General features: G+C 43.2%; 1 protein-coding gene across 1 annotated transcript in view; it reads left to right on the top strand.

Annotated features, from left to right (window-relative positions):
• Positions 1-22,986, top strand: part of ARR3 (arrestin 3) — a 65,503-nt gene that overhangs the window by 36,783 nt on the left and 5,734 nt on the right. Inside the window, exons 10-14 of the mRNA XM_033945808.1 lie at positions 1,527-1,599; positions 11,632-11,769; positions 15,134-15,217; positions 17,094-17,117; positions 21,605-21,657. Coding sequence (XP_033801699.1) covers positions 1,527-1,599; positions 11,632-11,769; positions 15,134-15,217; positions 17,094-17,117; positions 21,605-21,657 — 372 coding nt within the window. The remainder of the gene's footprint in view (positions 1-1,526; positions 1,600-11,631; positions 11,770-15,133; positions 15,218-17,093; positions 17,118-21,604; positions 21,658-22,986) is intronic.

The following is a 22,986-nucleotide window of genomic DNA, read 5'->3' as shown; positions in this document are numbered from 1 at the left end:
GGGGTCACAGGCCACAGTTTGGGAAGCCCTGTGTTAGAGGGTATGAGACTGAGGAAAGGGACTGCAGTCAGGGGAGAGATTGAATAAAAGTGAGAGAGGGGAGAGAGAGAGAAAAAAAAAAGATTTAGGATGGTGGAGGGGGTGAGTGCAGTGGGTGGTAATGGGGTGTACAGTGGGGAGGGGGGGAAGAGAAGCCTAGAGATGAGTGGAAGAGGAAAAGGTGAGTGCACTAGAAAGTCCAATCCAATCCTTGATCTTATATACCGATTCATCCCTACAATAGGGCTCGACTCGATTCACAAAAATTAATTGGAGAACAAGATAATAAGGTACAGGCTTCATCATGTATAAACCTTGATTTAAATTAGAGAGTCAGTTAAGGATTTCTGAAATAGGTGAGTTTTCAAAGCCTTCCGTAAAGTTGATAGAGAAGGAAGTTGGATGGAAAGATGGTGGGTAGGTGAGAAGTTAAAATTGAAGACTGGAACTTGAGGGATGCAGAGAGAAGAAAGAAATCTGCATGAGGATGGAGAGAAACAAAGAAAATACAGAAGATCATTGCTAGAGACAGATGTTGGGAGAAGAAGACAGGGAGAAAGAAGCAACAAAAAAGGAGTCCAGGACCAACTCACTCAGAGAAGTAAAATGATCAGACAAGAAAGCATTTTAGTCACTGAAATGTGTCATCTCTGGGAACGTACATTTCTTCGTCTTTGTATTTTGATCAACACAGGAGAAAATGTATTTCAGAGTTTATTCTTCAATGTTGCATTCAGTGCAGAATCTGGGGTGTCCAGTTCAGGTCTTGTCTTCATACGCCTAGGGTAGGATAAATCTAGAACTGGCACCAGGGCCATTATTGGCAGCAGACCTAAAGCAAGCTGAGAGCAGCCAGAATGGGATCTTGAGCAGATATGCGCACTTAAGGTCTTATGCCACCCCTCCCCACTCTGAACAGGAAATTTGCAGGGGTTAGGATACAGCAGGCCTTGAGCACATGTATCTACTCAAGCTCCAGTGCTGGCCAATCGCACTTTGCTTAAGGGCTGATCTGGTGAAGAGCGATGTGTGGTAGTGACTGCAGCAGAAGTGCAGCTCCAGGTAGAGGGGAGGGGCTTCACCCATGGAGGGAGGGTAGGCAGAAGGGAGGGAGAAACAGGATACTTCTGAGGGGAAGGGAAAGTGGGAGGCTGTATGCTTGGAAGGGCAGAGAGCCTCTTGCTTTATGCCTTGGGGTTGCAGAAAGTCTCTGTAGGGCTGAGAACCTCTTCTTGCACTATTTCTTGAAGTTGGAGGAGGTCACAGTAGGGCTAGGAGATGCTCTCTTTGCACTATGCTTGAGATTAGAGGTCACAGTAGGGCAGAGAGCTTCTCCTTACACTATTTCATAGCGTTGGAGGAGGTCTCATTAGGACACTGTATTTTGTTATGTAGATAAGCAAACTGAAACTCAATACAAATGAGGGATAAGATTTCTTTGAAATGTCTGAGATGACAGAAGTTCTGTTTTTTTGTTTTCTGATTAGTTGAGCAAATCACCGATGTGGTCCTCTTTTCCTTGGATAAATACACTAAAGTCCTCTGTGCTGAAGAGACAAAGTAAGTAAAATCTGATCAGCCATAAAGCGGAACAAGGGCATTGCAGAGACTGGAGAGAAGAGAAATAGAGAATGTACTGGGGAAGAGATAAAGACAGAATGGTCAGTCATTGGTACGATCCCAACTCGATTATTGCAATGGCCTTTATGTAGGATGCTAAGAAAATATACGGCAAAAACTGCAAACCATTGAAAATGTGGGTAATAGGATGATTATGAAAATATCATAGTTTCATTATCTGGAAAGATTGAATGATTACCCAAATGAGTTTTAATTTCTTAACATTCTTGTCAAACCATTTTTATCTTACTGTAACTTAATTTTTCTATAGAGATCTCTTTTTAAGCACCAAATACTGCTAAGGAAGATTAGCATATCATAAGATTTAGGAACTCAGATCATAGACCATTCCAGGTCCGCATTATGTGAGCTCCTTTTTTAAATCATATATGCTCATTCCTCCCACCCTACCTTATAAATTAATTATGATATATGTGCTATCTATATTGTTGAAACTACATCTGTGACATTAAAATTTTTTTGGAGGGGGTTCGTTTTTGTGTGCAAAATAAAAATTTTTTTTAAATCACTGATTCCTTGAATGACATTCATTTTTGTCAAAGCACTGGTTTTTTAAAATGTCACCATAACAATAATGATAAAGGCATCACTTACCTTATGGTGGAACCAGCCACAATCAGCGCTGAATCAAAATAATGCGGACCTGGAATGGTCTATGATCTGAGTTCCTAAATCTTATGATATGCTAATCTCCCTTAGCAATATTTGGTGCTTAAAAAGAGAAATTAAGTTACAGTAGGATAAAAATGGTTTGACGAGACTATGTTAAGAAATTAAAACTCATTTGGGTAATCATTCAATCTGTCTAGATAATGAATAATCCTCCTATTACCCCCCTTTTCTTTGATGTTGTAGCAGCCAGACTTATTTTCTCAGCAACTAAATATGACAAAATGACACCCCTGTACACTGGCTCCCTTTTGCAGCAAGGGGTATTTTTAAACTATGTACATTGATCTTTTTCATCTTCCATGGTGAAACACCAGACTACCAGCCAACGATAAATACAACCTGATTAGCAACAGTATGAGAATAAGATTCCCAAATCCTAGAGGAATCAAATACAAAACTAGTCACTCTTCAGCCGTTCCATATCTGGCAGCAAAATGGTGGAATCTTTTACCAGCACAATTCATGAACACAACCTCCTACCAAAACTTTCGTAAAGGCCTATCTTAGTCCCATCCACAAACAACTGGCTATGACCAACTGGACCCAAACAAGAGCCAAATCACCTCACCCATTTATTTCTTCTTTACTAAACACTTTGGAAACAAAGCCATTCTAGATGACATTCTTCTTCTATATTTACCATATATCCTATATTTACATGATTGTAAACCGAGTCGAGCACCTTTTGGTCTATAAAATTAAGGTTTAGTTCATTTATTCATTTTTAAAATTTGTACACTGCCTAAACCTAGGTGGTTTATAAAGAACATAAATCATATTAAAACTTGGGCAGGCAAGCAGGAGAGAAGCAGCGTTTGGAGAAGTGTAATAGAGGGAAAAGGGAAGCAAAAGGAGTGAAAAACAGCAGGAGAGGGGAAGAAGAGGCAGGAGTCTGCGAGGGGAATCGGCAAAAGTTAGCTCCGCCCACCCACGACATCGACCACCGAAGCTTCCCCTTAAAATGGGAGAGGCCAACGGCGCTCAGCTGTTTGGCATGCGTTGAAGGCGAGCGTTAAAGGCGCTCGCCTTAGCGAGAGTGCCTTTGCGAAGGGCCTTGAGAAGGGACAAACCACCGCTAAAGCAGAGCTGAAAGAGACCACAGCAGGCGCAGAGGGCACACAACCACACACCGCTAAAGGAGAGCAGAAGGAGGACAAGCAGGCACAAAGGACACACAGCCAGGCAGACACAGAGGACAGCAGGTGCAGAGGACAAACACAGCAGACCAGCAAGCAGGCAGCAATGGAAGCAGCAGACAGAAGCAAGATGTTGAGCTACCCAGTTTTCTGCACTGTCTGCCATATGTATGACTACCTCCCCTCTGGGAGGTGGTCTTACATATGCGCTTGATGCGGAGAACTGGAGAGCCTGAAGAGACAAGTCAGACTCCTGGAAGATAGAATACTGGAACTCGAGGCACTTCAAGCAGCGGAGGAGGGAGATAGAGATGCAGAGAATGTCAAGACAGAGGAAGCAGAGAATAAGACAGAGGACACCATTGAGGAAGAAGTCAGAGAGCTGGAGAAGTTCATAGAGGAGGCATACAGGGAGGCTGTGGAATCACCAGCAACAGTGGAACTGCCGAAAGACACCTACAGAGAGTGTGGACCACCCGACAGACAACCACCATGAAGAAATGGGTGACAAAGTAGCGAGAACGAAGGATACGGACCTGCGGCAGGAGAGACGGACATACACCAGGGACATGGACCTACGGCTGGAGAATCAAGAGAAGATAGAGAGAACAGCAATCATTGTGGGGGACTCCATCATCAGACAAGTCAACAGCCACATAGCGGGAGGAAGACTGGATTTGCTGGTGACCTGCCTACCAGGAGCCAAGGTAGAAGACATAGTGAGCCACATCGACAGGATCATCGACAGTGTGGAAGAAGAAGATACGGCGGTACTGATCCATGTGGGGACAAACAACGTGAGCAACAGGAACTACAACAGGGAAGTACTGAAGGACCAGTTCTGGATGCTAGGAAGCAAGCTGAAGACCAGAACACAGAGGATAGCATTCTTGGAGATCCTGCCGGTACCCAGGGCTGATGAGAAGAGGCAGATGGAGCTGTAAGGAGTCAACGTGTGGATGCGGTGCTGGTGTGAGGAAGAAGGATTCCACTTCATGCTATACAAAAATCCATACGAAAAAGGAGATTATCGCTGAAAAATAGCTGGAAAGCGATGACCACAAATGCTCGCAGTCTAAGCAACAAAGTTCATGATCTGCAAGCCCTGATATTAGAGGCAGATCTAGATATTGTTGCTATCACAGAGACATGGTTCAGTGAATCACATGGCTGGGATGCAAACATACCGGGATATAATCTTTTTAGGAAGGACAGAGATGGTCATAAAGGTGGAGGAGTAGCTCTCTATGTAAAGATCAATATCCAAGCGACCGAAATGCAAGGGACCTGGGGAGAGGAAGAAGCGATATGGATTGCTCTGAAAAGAGAAGATGGAACTTCTATCTACGTGGGTGTAGTCTACAGACCTCCGACTCAATCGCAGCAAATTGATAAGGATCTGATTGTGGATATCCAAAAGTTTGGAAGGAAAGAGGAGGTTCTGCTGTTGGGAGATTTCAACCTGCCGGATGCGGACTGGAATGTTCCGACTGCGGAATCGGAAAGAAGTAGGGAGATTGTGGATGCCTTTCAAGAGGCTCTGCTCAGACAAATGGTGACGGAACCCACAAGGGAAAAAGCGATATTGGATCTGGTCCTCACAAATGGAGAGAGTATATCTAATGTTCGAGTGGGTGCTCACCTGGGTAGTAGCGATCATCAAACGGTTTGGTTTGATATAACGGCTAAAGTGGAGAGCGGCCGCACGATACTTAAAGTCCTAGATTTCAAACGTACGGACTTTAATGCAATGGGAAAGTACCTGAAGAAAGAGCTGTTAGGATGGGAGGACATAAGAGAAGTGGAAAGACAGTGGTCTAAGCTGAAAGGAGCGAAAAAAATGGCTACGGACCTTTATGTGAAGAAAATCAATAAAAACAAGAGAAAAAGGAAGCCGATATGGTTCTCCAACCTAGTGGCTGAGAAAATAAAGGCGAAAGAGTTGGCGTTCATGAAATATAAAAAAACCCAAGAAGAGGAGAGCAGAAAGGACTACAGGGTGAAACTGAAAGAAGCCAAGAGAGAGATACGTTTAGCGAAGGCACAGGCGGAAGAACAAATGGCTAAAAATGTAAAAAAGGGAGATAAAAATTTTTTCAGATATATTAGTGAAAGGAGGAAGATAAAAAATGGAATTGCTAAGCTAAAAGATGCTGGGAACAAATATGTGGAGAGTGATGAGGAGAAAGCAAATGTGCTAAACAAATACTTCTGTTCTGTGTTCACAGAAGAAAATCCTGGAGAAGGACCGAGATTGTCCGGCAAAGTTACACGAGAAAATGGAGTAGATTCTGCGCCGTTCACGGAGGAGGGTGTTTATGAGCAACTTGAAAAACTGAAGGTGGACAAAGCGATGGGACCAGACGGGATCCATCCCAGGATACTAAGGGAACTCAGAGAGGTTCTGGCGAGTCCTATTAAAGACTTGTTCAACAAATCTCTGGAGACGGGAGTGATTCCTGGGGATTGGAGGAGAGCGGATGTGGTCCCTATTCATAAAAGTGGTCACAGGGATGAAGCAGGAAACTACAGGCCGGTGAGCCTCACTTCAGTTGTTGGAAAAATAATGGAAGTGTTGCTGAAAGAAAGGATAGTGTATTTCCTTGAATCTAATGGGTTACAGGATCCGAGGCAACATGGCTTTACAAAAGGTAAATCGTGCCAAACGAACCTGATTGAATTTTTTGATTGGGTGACCAGAGAGCTGGATCAAGGACATATGCTAGATGTAATTTACTTGGATTTCAGCAAAGCCTTTGATACAGTTCCTCATAGGAGGCTGTTGAACAAACTTGAAGGGCTGAAGTTAGGACCCAAAGTGGTGAACTGGGTAAGAAACTGGCTATCGGACAGACGCCAGAGGGTGGTGGTTAATGGAAGTCGCTCGAAGGAAGGAAAGGTGACTAGTGGAGTCCCTCAGGGTTCGGTGCTGGGGCCAATCCTGTTCAATATGTATGTAAGTGACATTGCTGAAGGGCTAGAAGGAAAAGTGTGCCTTTTTGCAGATGATACCAAGATTTGTAACAGAGTAGACACCGAAGAGGGAGTGGAAAATATGAAAAAGGATCTGCAAAAGTTAGAGGAATGGTCTAATGCCTGGCAACTAAAATTCAATGCAAAGAAATGCAGAGTAATGCATTTGGGGATTAATAATAGGAAGGAACCGTATATGCTGGGAGGAGAGAAGCTGATATGCACGGACGGAGAGAGGGACCTTGGGGTGATAGTGTCCGAAGATCTAAAGGCGAAAAAACAGTGTGATAAGGCAGTGGCTGCTGCCAGAAGGATTCTGGGCTGTATAAAGAGAGGCGTAGTCAGTAGAAGGAAGAAGGTGTTGATGCCCCTGTACAGGTCATTGGTGAGGCCCCACTTGGAGTATTGTGTTCAGTTTTGGAGACCGTATCTGGCGAAAGACATAAGAAGACTTGAGGCGGTCCAGAGGAGGGCGACGAAAATGATAGGAGGCTTGCGCCAGAAGACGTATGAGGAGAGACTGGAAGACCTGAATATGTATACCCTAGAGGAAAGGAGAGACAGGGGAGATATGATTCAGACGTTCAAATACTTAAAGGGTATTAACGTAGAACAAAATCTTTTCCAGAGAAAGGAAAATGGTAAAACCAGAGGACATAATTTGAGGTTGAGGGGTGGTAGATTCAGGGGCAATGTTAGGAAATTCTACTTTACGGAGAGGGTGGTGGATGCCTGGAATGCGCTCCCGAGAGAGGTGGTGGAGAGTAAAACTGTGACTGAGTTCAAAGAAGCGTGGGATGAACACAGAAGATTTAGAATCAGAAAATAATATTAAATATTGAACTAGGCCAGTTACTGGGCAGACTTGCACGGTCTGTGTCTGTATATGGCCGTTTGGTGGAGGATGGGCTGGGGAGGGCTTCAATGGCTGGGAGGGTGTAGATGGGCTGGAGTAAGTCTTAACAGAGATTTTGGCAGTTGGAACTCAAGCACAGTACCGGGTAAAGCTTTGGATTCTCGCCCAGAAATAGCTAAGAAGAAAAAAAAAAAAAAAAAAAAAAAATTTAAATTGAATCAGGTTGGGCAGACTGGATGGACCATTCGGGTCTTTATCTGCCGTCATCTACTATGTTACTATGTTACGATGTTCTAGGGGAAGAGCAAGCTATACAGGAAGCAACATCAAGAGAGAAGTTGAGAAGTTTTTAAACTAGGAAGAAGGGGATAGCCGACAGTCGACTGAGAGAGAGAGTCGATGGTTCGGGAACCGGTATACCTGAAGGATAGAGGGAAAGACTCACCGGATTACAGGGAAGACAGATCGAAAAGGACACAAGAGGGAAGGAAATGTAAGAAAGGAACAGGCCGCAAACTCAAGTGTATGTACACGAACGCAGGAAGCCTAAGGAATAAGATGGGTGAATTAGAAGCTATGGCACAAAGAGATAATGTCAGCACGGTTTTAGCAAAGGCAGATCGTGTTTGACGAACTTGCTACACTTCTTTGAGAGAGTAAACAGACAGATAGACAAAGGCGACCCGGTTGACATTGTATATCTGGATTTTCAGAAGGCATTTGACAAGGTTCCGCATGAATGACTACTTTGGAAAATTGCGAGCCATGGAATCGAGGGTGAAATACTCACGTGGATTAAAAACTGGCTGGAACATAGGAAACAGAGAGTGGGAGTAAATGGACAATGCTTGGACTGGAAGAGTGTCACCAGTGGGGTGCCGCAGGGCTCGGTGCTTGGACCTGTGCTCTTCAACATCTGGATATTGGTATGACGAGTGAGGTGATTAAATTTGCGAATGACACAAAGTTATTTAGAGTAGTGAAGACACAGGGGAATTGCGAAGATCTGCAACGTGACATAATCAGGCTCAAGGAATGGGCATCAACATGGCAGATGAGGTTCAATGTGGATAAGTGTAAAGTGATGCATGTCGGTAACAAAAATCTCATGCACGAATACAGGATGTCCGAGGCGGTTCTTGGAGAGACCTCCCAGGAAAGAGACTTGGGAGTTCTGATCGACAAGTCAATGAAGCCATCCGTGCAATGTGTGGCAGCGGCGAAAAGAATGCTAGGAATGATAAAGAAAGGGATCACGAACAGATTGGAGAAAGTTATCATGCCGCTGTACCAGGCCACGGTGCACCCTCACCTGGAGTACTGTGTCCAGCACTGGTCGCCGTACATGAAGAAGGACATGGTACTACACAAAAGGGTCCAGAGAAGAGTGACTAAGATGGTTGAGGGGCTGGAGGAGTTGCCATACAGTGAAAGATTACAGAAACTGGGCCTCTTCTCCCTCGAACAGAGGAGATTGAGGGGGGACATGATTGAAACATTCAAGGTACTGAAGGGAATAGACTTAGTAGATAAGGACAGTTTGTTCACCCTCTCCAAGGTAGGGAGAACGAGAGGGCACTCTCTAAAATTGAAAGAGGATAGATTCCGTACGAACGTAAGGAAGTTCTTCACCCAGAGAGTGGTAGAAAACTGGAACGCTCTTCCGGAGTCTGTTGTAGAGGAAAACACCCTCCATGGATTCAAGACAAAGTTAGACCAGAACATCTGCAGGTAAGGCTAGTCTCAGTTAGGGCGCTTGTCTTTGACCTGGGGGCCTCCGCGTGTACGGACTGCTGGACATGATGGACCACTGGTCTGACCCAGCGGCGGCAATTCTTAGGTTCTTATGTAAAACAATACACAATAACCCAGCACATAACTGCTCCTGCACATCCTATCCAATTTACTGACAATACCAATCTAATTAGGTTGCAAATAGTTGAGTTTAAAGCATGTTTTAAAGACCATCTATTTGCACATGTCTCGATAGATGATCAAGCTCTCTACATTCCCATCACCCCACAAACCAGGAAAGTGATGCTCATACCAGAACCTGTAATGTCAAGATTAGAACTAGAGAATGATATAGGAATGGGGACCCACGGTAAATCTACAGGAATGGGAGCAAAGCCTTTTACCGCTCCACAAGAGCAGTAAAAAGTCCTTGCCATGGGTCGACCCCTCTTTGTCTCTCTGCCCACCTCCCCTCCCTTCAGTACCTTTAGAGCTTCAGCAACTGAAGAAAAAACTTCACAGGTTTGCTCTGGGGCGTTCCTTCAACTAAGTCCCTCTTTCTGATGTAAATTCCAGTTTTTGCTGGGACAGGAACAGGGACAAAGCTCATGGGGACAGGGACAGGACGGGGACAAACTCTGTCCCTGTGTCATTCTCTAATTACAACATCAATCTTCTCTCAAAACCACATACCGTAATCATAGGCCTACACGAACACAAACCAAGAAACAATACAATAGAGTGTCTTATATACCACAATTCTCGGCAAAGAATCTAAGTGGTTTACAATAAGAATTAGATCAACTACCACGCCAATTAAGCCAATTTTTAAAACGTTGCTGGCCAATTCTAAAGTTAGGTGTTGCTAGGCGTCCTTGATTAGGACACACATGCAGGAAATCCTTATATCTTTTCTGAAATATATTTTAAGTTCTTGTAAACCGTGCCAAGCTCCACAACATCCGTGGAGATGACGCAGTATATAAACTTAAGGTTTAGTTTAGTTTAGTTTAGATTTACTCACATTATCTCTGTACTCACTCATAGCATAATCTTATGTTATGTTATTTAGCAGTTTTTCCTCAGAGGTTTCTTCCTCTGGGCTTAGTTCCAGAATTTTGCATTAGTAGATGACGATGAGGAATTGGAAGACAGGAAAATAGTCCAGCAGATTAGGAAAGTTTCAAGGCTCGGGGTTGAGGCATCCTTGCATGTACTCGGATAGCTCACAAGAGGTGAAAAGATAGTTCTAAGGCCAAGGGAAGGGCAGAGTCAGGGTCCAATAGGAACAGGTACCTGGTAGTCCAGTAAATAAAGGTGAGCCAGAAGTGAGACAAAGGATTCAAGCTTAGATAAGAGAAGAGGAGAGGTAGTCTAAGGAGAAAGACCACCGGCAGAGAAGCTTTTACAGATAAGTAGGAGTGATCTCAGCATGTGTAAGACTACATTGCCCACAATGCCTAGCTCACAATCCTGGCAAGAAGAAACTACAGCAATAAAGTTCTGTGAAATTACTGAATGACATAAGGCATATCTTGGAGCCCTTTTCATAACCAGGGTAAGGCTGCCGGGGGCATAACACTAGGCACCAGTATAAACAGTGATTTCTTACGTAAAACACCTTGCTACATGCAGACATGCCTTATAAAATATCACTACAACCAAATGGGGAACTCTTCAATCTCCTCATCAATCACAGCCCTTATATAATTTAATATGAGTATAAATATAAATGAGTAAAAGTGCTCAGACCACCTAACCATAGGTTTAGTGATGACACCAAGCTGCGGTTAGATTTTACTGTCCCTTACCCAACCTTTGACCTTAAAAGTATTCACTATATTGTAAAGAAACAATCACTTATCTGTAGAATAGCAGGTTGGGTTCTCTTTCCACCGCAGTATAATCGTGCAAACGTGAAAACTGCAACGCTACTACTGTGTCTACTCAAATAAAACTCCATGACCCCCCAACTCGAGTTTCGGCTCTTCATCAGGAGGGGACACTATTAAAATATAATTGAAACAAAATAGTTCTTATTTATGTTTGTTGTGAAAACTTCATTTGGTCACCGCTATTCTTTTAATAACTTCTCAATTATTTTCTTTTTCTTCATTTCTATCTTTATCTCTACCTCTGTCTTTTTATTTTATTTTTCATACTGTTTCTTCAGGTACTTTAGTTAGATTGTGAGCCTTTGGGACAGTTAGGGAATTTCCAAGTACCTATCTTATTTATTTATTTAGTTTTTATTTATTGTATCTTTAATGCATCATTTTTGTAAACCGCTTAGAAACCTCACGGTTATTAGCGTTATATAAGAATTAAATTAAATTAAACTACAAATGCCATCCATTCCTTCATAGCAACTCAGTTCCCACATTTCTTAGGTCCCAGTCAGGATCAGGGATATATAAGGTTGCATTTCTCTATGATATTCCAGCCTTTTCATGGTCTTGTTGCTACACAACTCAGGTTCTATGTCTTTGCATTGCTGAATTTCTTCTGTTTTGTATTTGTGAAGAAGCCCCAGGTGGTATTTTCTGCTTTGCATTTTCCACTTCCCCTATTCCTCATCAGTGACACTGTGGCAGCCAACTCAACGCTCTCAAAAACCTTTGTGGTGACACCGGTCCTGGCGAACAACCGTGAGAAGCGTGGGCTTGCGCTGGACGGAAAACTTAAGCATGAAGACACCAACTTGGCCTCTAGCACAGTGTAAGAGATCACAACCTGTAGTCTTCACGTTGAGGAGTGGTTCAGAGCTCATAGGCTTTTCTTCCATTCTTTGACTATGGGATCGGAACTTGAGGGCAGTTTCCAACCTGTTCATATTGGGCCTGTCTCTGTCCCTGAGGATAATTTACACTTGCTTTGAGCAGAGGTAATTTTTCACAGAAACTAACACATGGAGAGGTAAAAATAGGTCCATGTGTGATATTTCTTTTTTGGCCTAAACATCTCTGCTAAATACTGCTAAAAATGTGAAACAATGCAACCTGTTGCGCAAGGGCAGTTTTCAGAGGCATTATTACCTCCTTTTTCTTTTGGCCTTTTCTATCTGTTTGGCCACCTTAAGATCACACCCAAGCCTCGTTCTTCTTTCTGCTCAGGAATACTTCCATCCCCTAAATAGTTTTTGTAGCCAAATGCATGACCCTTTGTCAGTTTTGTGTTTTCAGACCAGAGGTTTCTTCTGTGTCTCAACCCCTCTCCCTCCCTTTAGGCTCTTTTGGGGTTCACTTATTCAAGCTGCTAACCTGATAAAGTTCCACACCAACTGGACGACCTCCAGCTCCACCCAAACCCTGTCCCTTGACCACTGTTTTACTGTGATTCAGTTAGTGCTGGTCGGCGCTTTCCTTGCTAGCAGCAGCCTCTCACCAGATAAGTGCCTTTGAAAACTGACCCCGCTTTTGATACCGTCATCCATTGGAGGCTCATTAATCAACTGAGCAGCTTGTAGTGGGAGGGAGGCTCAAGATAGTGGAAAGGATTTGAAACTGGTTGATAGTCTAGTAAAACATGTAATCTACTCAGAGGGAAAAAGAATGATTAGGGGCATACCTGAGAGGCTGGTTCTAGGCTCATAACTGATGGTGACGAGGGGCTGGGAGGAAATATTTTTCAAAGTCTGGGGCTGCTGAAACAGAAGATTTTAGGGTGTAGGGAATCAAGCAAAACAGAAGGAGAAAGAAGAAATTTGCCTCCAAATACAACCAAAAGGCAAATGAGATATCATAATCAACCCAACAGTGACTTTATTAGTACAAATAATAAAAAGCCATAAAAGTCTATGGTTTAATGTCCATCATGTTGACAAATCTTTCTTTTTTTTAAATTCTTTATTCATTTTTAGAACTTTTTAACTTAAATACAATACTTAATAATCGGCAAAAAATCAATTTAGAATTTATCTCCCCTCTCCCCCTTAATCAATAATAATCTTTGAACACATAAAAACATATTATAGTCCCTATCCTTACATTTATACAAAGACCAAAATCTACTTACCTTCCCCCCCCACCTTAGTCATGCATATTTAAGGTAAAAAAATAGTATTAATTCGTTATAATAATTTGTTATAGGCTCCCAAACATCCTGAAATTTTCTTAAATACCCCTGCTGTGTAGCTATATATATGACACAAAGAATTCCACCAGAAACTATAATTCAATCTATTCCAATTCTTCCGATTATTCGTAATCTGTTGTATAGCAACTCCTGTCATAATAAGTAAAAGCTTATTATTGTTAGAAGATATTTGACTCTTAGCCCTCATTGACATGCCAAACAATATGGTATCATACAATAATGCCACTGGATTTTCCAATAAACAATTTATTTGACCCCATATTGATTTTCAAAAAGCCAAAATCAATGGACAGTAGAATAACAAATGATCTAAAGTCCCAACTTCAAGATGAAAGTGCCAGCATCTATTAGATCTAGAGCTATCCTTCTGTAAATACCATCAACAACTTCTATCGTATCAAGCAGCCTTATGGGGCAAAGACTTAGAAAAACTAATCACACTCACAAACAATTATGGAGAATTTAGGAAACACCTAAAAACATTCCTGTTCTCGAAATACCTAGGTAACGAACAAGAACAATAGCCCCCTTCGCAATCCCACCCAAATCTGATCTTGTAAACTGCTAACCCCTAATCACTAACAATGAATGCTCCATTCAATTTATAGAATTTTTCTAATTCATTGTAAACCGCATGGTACTTCATGGTCCTGCAGTTGTTATTATTGCTAATGCTGTTACTACCAGATGAACACTGCCATACTCTGTAAGTAGCTGTCTGTACAGTTTCTCTTTATTGTAAACCGCCTAGAAGTCGCAAGATTGTTGGCGGCATATAAGAATAAAGTTATTATTATTATTATTATTATTATAAATGAACTGGGGTCCAAAATACTCTAAGTAACAGAAAAAAAACAAGTTTGTCTTATAGATGCAGACATTGTACATCTCATCCTCCAAGTCCAAATTCGTGGCCATTGAGACGCAGTAATTTGATGCTTAATCTGAATGCTCCAAATGTCCCAAAGACCAGTTTTTGTTTTTTTTATTCATAAATCCAGATATTAATTTGTACCACTGAGCAGCCTGTTGTCCCAGAAAGTCCACCTGAAAACACAAATCTTTCTATGAAAGTCACAAGTCTATGATTGAGGACCTATCTCTGTGAGAAAGGTCTTCTAAGTTGTCCCAACTAGGATCCCAGTTTCGGTATCGGAGGATGCCTTCTTCAGGAGATGGTGAGAACACTATTGTAGATGATACAAATTGAGCCGGTGCGGGATGGAGTCTTCCACAATAAAAATCGCGTCAATAGGATGTAGGGAAAGTAGAAAGCGTGACCTAGTGGCACATGTTCAAGCTTTGACTGGTTCAGTGGTGGGAACTGGGGATGCCAGATCACATGGTAACAAAAGTGGTAACGCAGGAATCCGCGTGACCAAGCTGATCAGCAACTGGATCGGTCTGGCATTATATGAAAAAAACCTCAAAGGTTCACTAGTTTTGGTAGCTATCACAGTGTGATGACAGACCCAACTGCATTTTTCTCTTTGTGGCTAGACCAAACAGATGCTTATATAACAGATCTGCTGGTAGCCTGTTCAGGGACCTAGGCAGATGGGTATTGGAGCACTGGTCATGCCATTATTTGTGACTGCAGCATCTTGTGGTTAGCTATGAGAATAATGGCCATGGGATGTAATTCTTGGATTCTCTTCTGCATACAAATGAGAAAGGCCAAGAAGACTGTCCTACTTGAAAACCATCTAGAAGTACGGTAGTTGCAGTGTTCAGCTGGCAGTTGGGATGTCTCCGTAGGAGGATGGACAGAATAAAGGGGCAGCACATTTAGCCAAAGAGAAAGCTGTGGTTTGAGCCCATCTAGGACACCTTGGACTTTGAGCTCAGGCTCCACGAGCCTAAGCTCCTCCAGATATAACCTATCATTCTTCTGTACACCAAATGCAGTGCACTCAGGACTGTTTGGGAGCTCAATTTGGCCTATTTGCTTTTTAAAATCGTTTTATTGTGTTCTTCTGCCTGGCAGCCTGCGGCCTGGTATGGACAAAGATGTCCTGGGAATCTTGGTGTCCTATAAAGTGAAGGTTAACTTGGTGGTCTCCAGAGGAGGGTGAGTCTGATTTAACTGTGTTGGTCACACCTGAAGAAAGGACAAATCTTATTCTGGGTCAATAAGGGCTATTACAAGTCATCAAGGGTTCAGTTTTCTCCAAGACTGATCATATTCTGCATGTCTGAATCATACCAGTAGCAGACTTTTTTTTTTTTTTATCTGCCGCTGGTGCTAAAACTGGACATTCAATGTCTGGTCCAGCTTGGGCTTCAGCATTGAATGTCCAGTTAAGTCAATATTCAGTGCTATTTCTGTGATCCTATGTATGCACTAAACCTGGCCGGTTAGGTCTGAATATCGGGAGCTAATCAGCTCTGACCCCAGAATGCAGCTGACATAGTTGGCTTTAATTTTGGTCCTGAAAATGCCTGGATAGTCCCAACCAGGTGAGTTAACTGGTCAGCTGCCATTTGCATCCATTTTTAAGAATCAGCTTATTGTAACTCTCTGATTGTCCAGCTCTCTTCAATGTGAACCGTCTAGAAGTCTCACAACTATGGCGGTATAAAAGAATAAAGTTATTATTATTATTATTATTTAACTTGCTTTGAATATCGGCTCAATTTAGTTTTATGTGTATTTATTCATTTATGTAGCCTGTCCTACCAAAAGAGCCCAGAACAGGTTACAGTGTGGTCAAAGACACATCCGGACAAGAAGTATTTGGACAATGACCGAGATATAGTAGATAGAGAACATATGAACAGCTGAGCTATATTAATTAACTATACAGTACATGCTATATGTAGGGATACCAGATGTCCTCCTTTTCAAAGACATGTCCTGTGGTCCAGATGGCTTTTCAAAACCCGGTATTTTGTCCGGGTTTTGAAAGGCTTCCTTGAAATCACATCAGGCAGGAGGGCATCAGCAGGTAGCCGGGGGGAGGGGAGGCGCTAGGGGGGATGGATGGAACTGGGTGGTCCTGGGGGTGGGTCTAGGGTGTCCGGATTTTACTAAAGTAAAATCTGGTAACCCTAGCTATAGGAGAGATAAACATCTGAGCTACACTAATCAACTCTAATCTAATTTACTATACATGCTTTGGTGAGGAACTTAGCGCTATGGTCTAATTGATGAGTTTATCTGAGATCAGTTGGGCTTGGTCTTTTCATGGAGCTGGATTTGTGAAGAGGAAGATTTTTATGGCCTTCCTGAAGTTCCATAGGTTGTCCAGCTCTCGAATATACAGAGGGATGAGAGTCCAAAGTTTGGGTATGAAGTGCGAGTAGGCATGTCTGTGGGCGCATCCAAGGAGTAGAGACAGCCGTCTTTCTTTCTGAGATCTTAACGGTTGGATTGGGTTATAGAGTGGTAGCTTCGGGATTATATAGCCTGGTACCAATTTCCTGAAGGGTTTGAATGCCAAGACTAGGGCACTGGTGTCTTCCTTTGTTATCTAGTCTGTTCAATGCCATTCTGTCCTCCATCTTGGGGGTAATTTTATAAGTGGGCATGCCAATGCTGCATGGTGAGAGCCCAGTCTGTGGATCAGGGTGCCCCGATTCGATTCCTGTATGGCAAACCTTGTGCACCTGACCCTGACACTAGACCTGCCGCCTAAAAGTGACAAAGGTGCATTTCATTACAGCATTCTATAAGTTATACATGTAATTGGGAGGGATCAGAAGCAATTAAGGAAAGATTTATAAACTATTTCAGATAATCCACATTTTGGATTTGTAGGTACTTACCTCATGCAAAGTTGTCATTTCTTTAATAAGACATTAACTATTTTTTTCTACGGCCCTCCAAGTACCTACAATCCAAAAATGTAGCCCTGCATGGTTTAATTCTACACAATATCTGATGTCAATAAATGCCATTCATGAAGAGCTTTCTCTCATTGACTCTCTGTCTGTCTGTTCTCTAGCATCCTGGGAGGCCTTACATCAAGGTAAAGAGAGGATCATTCACTATTGCACTCTATTCAGGGCAAATGTTTTTAATTTCAGTGGTAGTACGGGGTGGAGATGAAACCTCATAGAATGAGCCACATGTCTATTCATATCATTTCTGTACCACAGTGCCAGAGCTGGAATTTCAGCCCGATAACAAAATTGTCTCAGAGATCAATATTACATTATGCTTTATTAGATATTTAGACCACCTTGGTCAAATAAAATAGCAAACTAAAGTAGTTTACAACAGAACAAACTAGTACAATAATAAAACTACTTTCTAATAATCAAAATGCATAAAAATACAATCATAGATCAATAACACAGGCCAAAAAAACCCCAATTCTTCTTGGTGACTTGGGGTTTTTGACCAGTTCTGGGGTTATTTGGGCCACTGATTCCAAAAATTGCATTGGATAGACTGCATCAGCTCTAGTTTCATAGAAATGATTGAATTTATGCCTTTGACCAAAAAAAGATTGGCCTCCGAGAGAATATATCAAGGATTCTTTATTTTTGATATACCATTTATCATACAAGTATCTAAATGGTTAATAATAAAATAAAATTAAAAAATGTCAAAAACATGGCTAAGCTAAAAGGAGGGAAGCACTTACGCATTTACGTACATGAAATGAAAGGGAAACAAGGGGAGAGGAGAGGTATTAAATACATCAAAATGGAAAATAAAAATAAAGGGAGGCAAAATGAGAAGGGAAATAAATTGGATGGGGGGGGGTCGCTTCAAAAGAAGTGTTTTGATTGTCAAAAAGGTTTTACAAAAGAGGAACAATAGTTGAGGAAATCAGGGTTTACAAGGACTAGGCGTCTTTAAAAAGGAAAGTTTTGAGTTTTCTAGGCAAAGATCAGCAGGAAGGGCTTTTCATAAAGTGGGAGCTGTAACAGAGAAAATGGATGGTTGGAGGACAAAATGTAATCAATGAACCTTTGGTAGCAGGAGATAGAATCCTACTGCCACCACTACATAGAAAGCTAGGCCTGATGAAACAATTTGTAAAGGCTTTGAATAAAGACCGTTCTTGCATTAAATACATTGCACATATGTTACCTGGACTTACCATGGAAAAACTGAAGGCAAGAATTTTTGATGGTCCTCAGATCAGACAACTTATAAATGGCCCACATTTCAAAGCATCAATGAATGAAATTGAATCATACGACTGGTCTTCATTTGTTCTTGATGTGATAAACTTTCTTGGCAACAAGGAGGCAGACAACTACCGTATTTTCGCGGATATAACGCGCACCCATGTAAAACGCACACGGGTATAGCGCGCAGAAACCACACTTGTATGTACGGAAACTTTTGTATACAGCGCTCATGGGTATACCGCGCATGCTGCCCGACTGGGGGGTGGAAATGGACCCGGAGTTTTCTCAGCAGAATTTCCCAGACCACCTCTTCCTCTCAACACATTGACACGCTAGTGGGTTTATTTTATAGCTTTTTCACTCCCTTCGGTCTGCCTGTCCCCCTTGAAGTCCTGTCCCCCCTTGAAGGTCTGTCCCCATCCTGAAAGCCTGATGCCCCCCCTCGACGTCCGATTCTTCTCCCCCCTCGGCAGGACCACTCGCACCCCCACCCCGAAGGACCGCCGACTCCCTGACAATATCGGGCCAGGAGGGAGCCCAAATCCTCCTGGCCACGGCGACCCCCTAACCCCACCCCGCACTACATTACGGGCAGGAGGGATCCCAGGCCCTCCTGCCCTCGACGCAACCCCCCCTCCCCCCCAACGACCGCCCCCCCCAAGAACCTCCGACCGCCCCCCCAGCCGACCCGCGATCCCCCTGGCAACCCCCACGACCCCCCTTCCCCGTACCTTTGGTAGTTGGCCGGACAGACGGGAGCCAAACCCACCTGTCCGGCAGGCAGCCAACGAAGGAATGAGGCCGGATTGGCCCATCCATCCTAAAGCTCCGCCTACTGGTGGGGCCTAAGGCGCGTGGGCCAATCAGAATAGGCCCTGGAGCCTTAGGTCCCACCTGGGGGCGTGGCCTGAGGCACATGGTCGGGTTGGGCCCATGTGCCCCACCCTGCCCGTAATGTAGTGCGAGGTGGGGGTAGGGGGTCGCCGTGGCCAGGAGGGTTTGGGCTCCCTCCTGGCCCGATATTGTCGGGGAGTCGGCGGTCCTTCGGGGTGGGGGTGCGAGCGGTGGGGGTGCGAGCGTCCTTCCGGATGATGAATCGGGCGTCGGGCGGGGTGTGAAATATGTAAAAAAAAATTTGTATACCGCGCTCAGGCATATAACGTGCGAAGGGTATGCGCGGTACGTAAAAACGCGTATAACGCGCGCGTTATATCCGCGAAAATACGGTACACACAATTAGTAGAGGATATGCTCTTTCATTTCAACAGGCTTAGCTGAAACATGAGTATTAAAATCCATTATCTGCACAGTCACTTAGATCGCTTTCCAGAGAACCTTTGTGACTTAAGCGAAGAACAAGGTGAAAGATTTCACCAAGACCTAAAAACAATGAAAGGCAGACACCAAGGAAGATAGGATGCACACATGATGGCAGACTATTGTCCTGGCATGAAATAAGTAGATTTTCATGTTGTACACTTTTTCTTTTAATTTTTAATGTTTCCTTCATGCTTAAATATTACATTGAAATATCCTCATTTTTTAATGGACAGAGTGAAGAGAGGTACATAGAAACATAGAAAAATGACGGCAGAAAAGGGCCACGGCCCATCTAGTCTGCCCACACTAATGACCCACCCCCTAACTACGCCCATGAAGTGATCCCACACGCCAATCCCATCTTTTCTTAAAGTCTGGCAAGCTGCTGGCCTCAATTACCTGTTGCAGAAGATTATTCCAGCGATCAACCACCCTTTCGGTGAAAAAATATTTTCTGGTGTCGCCATGGAATTTCCCTCCCCTGATTCTCAACGGATGCCCTCTGGTTGCCGTGGGTCCTTTAAGAAAAAAGAGATCTTCTTCTGCTTTGATACGGCCCGTGACATATTTGAACGTCTCGATCATGTCTCCTCTCTCTCTGCGTTCTTCGAGTGAGTATAGCTGTAACTTGTCCAGCCGTTCCTCATACGGAAGATCCTTGAGTCCTGCGACCTTCCTGGTGGCCATACACTGAACCGACTCAAAGCACATCCTTTTGGTAATGTGGTCTCCAGAATTGTATACAGTATTCCAGATGGGGTCTTACCATGGATCTGTACAGCGGCATTATCACCTAGGGCTTATGGCTGACGAAACTTCTATGGATACAGCTCATGATTTGTCTGGCCCTGGATGAAGCTTTTGAAGGGATACTTTTCATGTGTCTTGTAGTTTTTCTTTCAACTGTGTTTGAAGCTGTAAAAAACCCAGATCCTGTTTGTTTTTCCTTCTCTTGCTGATATACTACAAGGCCATTCAATTGTCTTCGTAGTTGTATTTGTAAGAAGCTTTAGATTAAAAAAGTCTCTGCTAAGCAAAGCACCTTTAAACTTTGGCCTTTAGATAGTAAGATGCTTGTTATTTCTTTAAAGTTTCATGTGATCTGTGTCCATATATGGTTTGTATTTACGTCATATGCTGACGACACTGACCCATGTAAAATGATATAAAAAGGGTTGTCAAACTGACAATAAATTGGACATGTTTGGGAGATAATGGGCGTCTGTTGTTTCTAAGATATTGTCCCCAGATGCATCTGACTTACTAATGACAGAGTGTGTGAGGCAGTAATTGGGACCAAATCCTTTTCAGCTTTCTCTACTTGATTAGCAGACTTAATGTCTTCGCTAATGATCACCCCAAGTCGCGTTCTGCCAGTCCTTGCTAGGATCTCACCATTCAGGGTGTAGGTCCTGCATGGATTTTTCCCGCCAAGGTGAATGACCTTGCATTTTTTTGGCATATGGCACATGTTTTGTATGTTAAATACTAGAGCTGATAGGAGAAAACTGGTGCCATTTTTGGAATCAGCAAGTCAAACAGACCCAGAAACAGGTCTAACATTTGAGGCACCACAATGAGTGTTGGCCAATATACAATTAGACCATCAATAAAATACATAATATATTAATGGTCTAATTGTATAAAGATCTGTATATAGCCCCTTGGTCCTGGAAGATAACAGTAACCAAACTGCCTGGTACACTGTCAAAAGTGCGCTGGACTTTGGCGCGCTGACAATCCTGAGTCTGAGGAGGGAGTACCACATGCCTGGAACAACACATGAGCTGAGCTGGGACCCTTACATTAGTGTAAAATAAGGTTAGGAGGGGCCTAGTTTGGTACAATCAGCAGCCTCGTTCATTGCAAAGGGAAGTATTATAAGGAGTTGTGACAGCACAGTACCCTATGGGACTCACCCAAATCGATTAACTCTTCAGCACCACAGGGCACTCTGGTTCTGCTGCAGTGCTCTCCTGTCTCAGGGTCTGATGGGGGATTCTGGCAGGGCACCATAACATTACTCAGTGTTTTCTGATTTCTCTTGCAGTAATGCTGGTGTGGAGGTGCCTCTTATGCTCATGCACCCAAAGCTGTTGGATGGTAAGTACTGAAGCTTCGAACAGGAGATGATTCCAGATTTTAGGATTTGTTGTGAAGCTCAGTCTTTTCCTGGCTAACACAAATCACTTGTCCTAGGAGATAGTTAAGTGGTCAGAAGTTAGAATAATGGACCGGGTACAGAAGAGCTAGATCCAAATGCAACTTCTGCCACTGATGCCCACTGGAGCATGGCATGGAAATGGCTATTTTAGTAAGGCCCCTGTTTAAACACATGTAGATCTCAGAGATGCAGAGACGTCAAGGGGGCATGACACCGGTAGGCTGAAAAGGTCCCCATATTACAAGGAGAATACTCAAAGAAATTTCACTGTTGGGTTTTGTAGCATTTCAGAGACGCAGTTAACTGCTGTGGCCTACTGTTAAAACATGTTATTTTCCTGTTAGTCTCAGTTATTAGTAACTAGTCTTACTCCATAAAATGAGGATGAGTAAGGGGAATATCGGTGCTTTATGTGATGAATCAATTCTTGTAACGAGTCGAGCCCTTTCTTAGGGATGACCCGGTATAAAAACCTAAAGATTGGATTGGATGCTGCCAGGTACTTGTGACCTGGATTGATGGAAGCAGGATACAGAGCTAGATGGATCTTTGGTCTGACCCACTATTACAGTTATAACTAAACTCCTTAGAGGTATGCACAGATTTTTTTTTTTAAGTGCTTGTTTCATCTAGGGCTTCACACAGGGGATTAAGGGAATAATTCTCCTTAATCTCTTCTTTATTCCTGCCTTAAAGTTTCAAATAAATTGCTTCACTAGTTCATTGGTGGCACTTATGTGTACAGATTTCCCCCCAGTACTTCTAAACGCCAGCAGTTGTACACTCCACATCATACGCATTTTAGAAAAGAGCCAGCTTGGATGTTCCAATTCCTAATGGACCATGCTGTGACCTCTGGCGATACATTTCATTTCCCACTGCTGCCACTTACATTGTAAGCGTAGGAGTAGGCAAGTGGTCAGAACAGTCGGCTGAGAGCCAGGGAAGATGAGTGTCCAATTCTGCTTCTCCCACTGATGTTCCTTTTGCCCTTCTTTAATCTCTTTTCAGACCCCCTATCGCCAGCTCTGAGCTGGCATTGGGTTTTAGTGGTATGGGCAGGGTTCGGTTTATGCGCTGTTTCTGAGCATTGGGAGGGAATAGCTAAGGACCTCATTTACATAGCAGGAGGATTTGGCAAGATATAAGACCATAACATAACTTGCGGCCATCTTTGGCACATACATTGTCTCCAGCGTTGTCCCTCTAGCGCTGCTGTTAGGTTCTGAACACTGGCCCAACAGTGTGTAAACACATAACATGGGTTA

The sequence above is a fragment of the Geotrypetes seraphini genome, chromosome 5 (genome assembly GCF_902459505.1).
Source record: "Geotrypetes seraphini chromosome 5, aGeoSer1.1, whole genome shotgun sequence".
Lineage (NCBI taxonomy): Eukaryota > Metazoa > Chordata > Amphibia > Gymnophiona > Dermophiidae > Geotrypetes > Geotrypetes seraphini.
The sequence above is the reverse complement of the archived record's forward strand: the minus strand, read 5'-3'. Positions and strand labels throughout refer to the sequence as shown.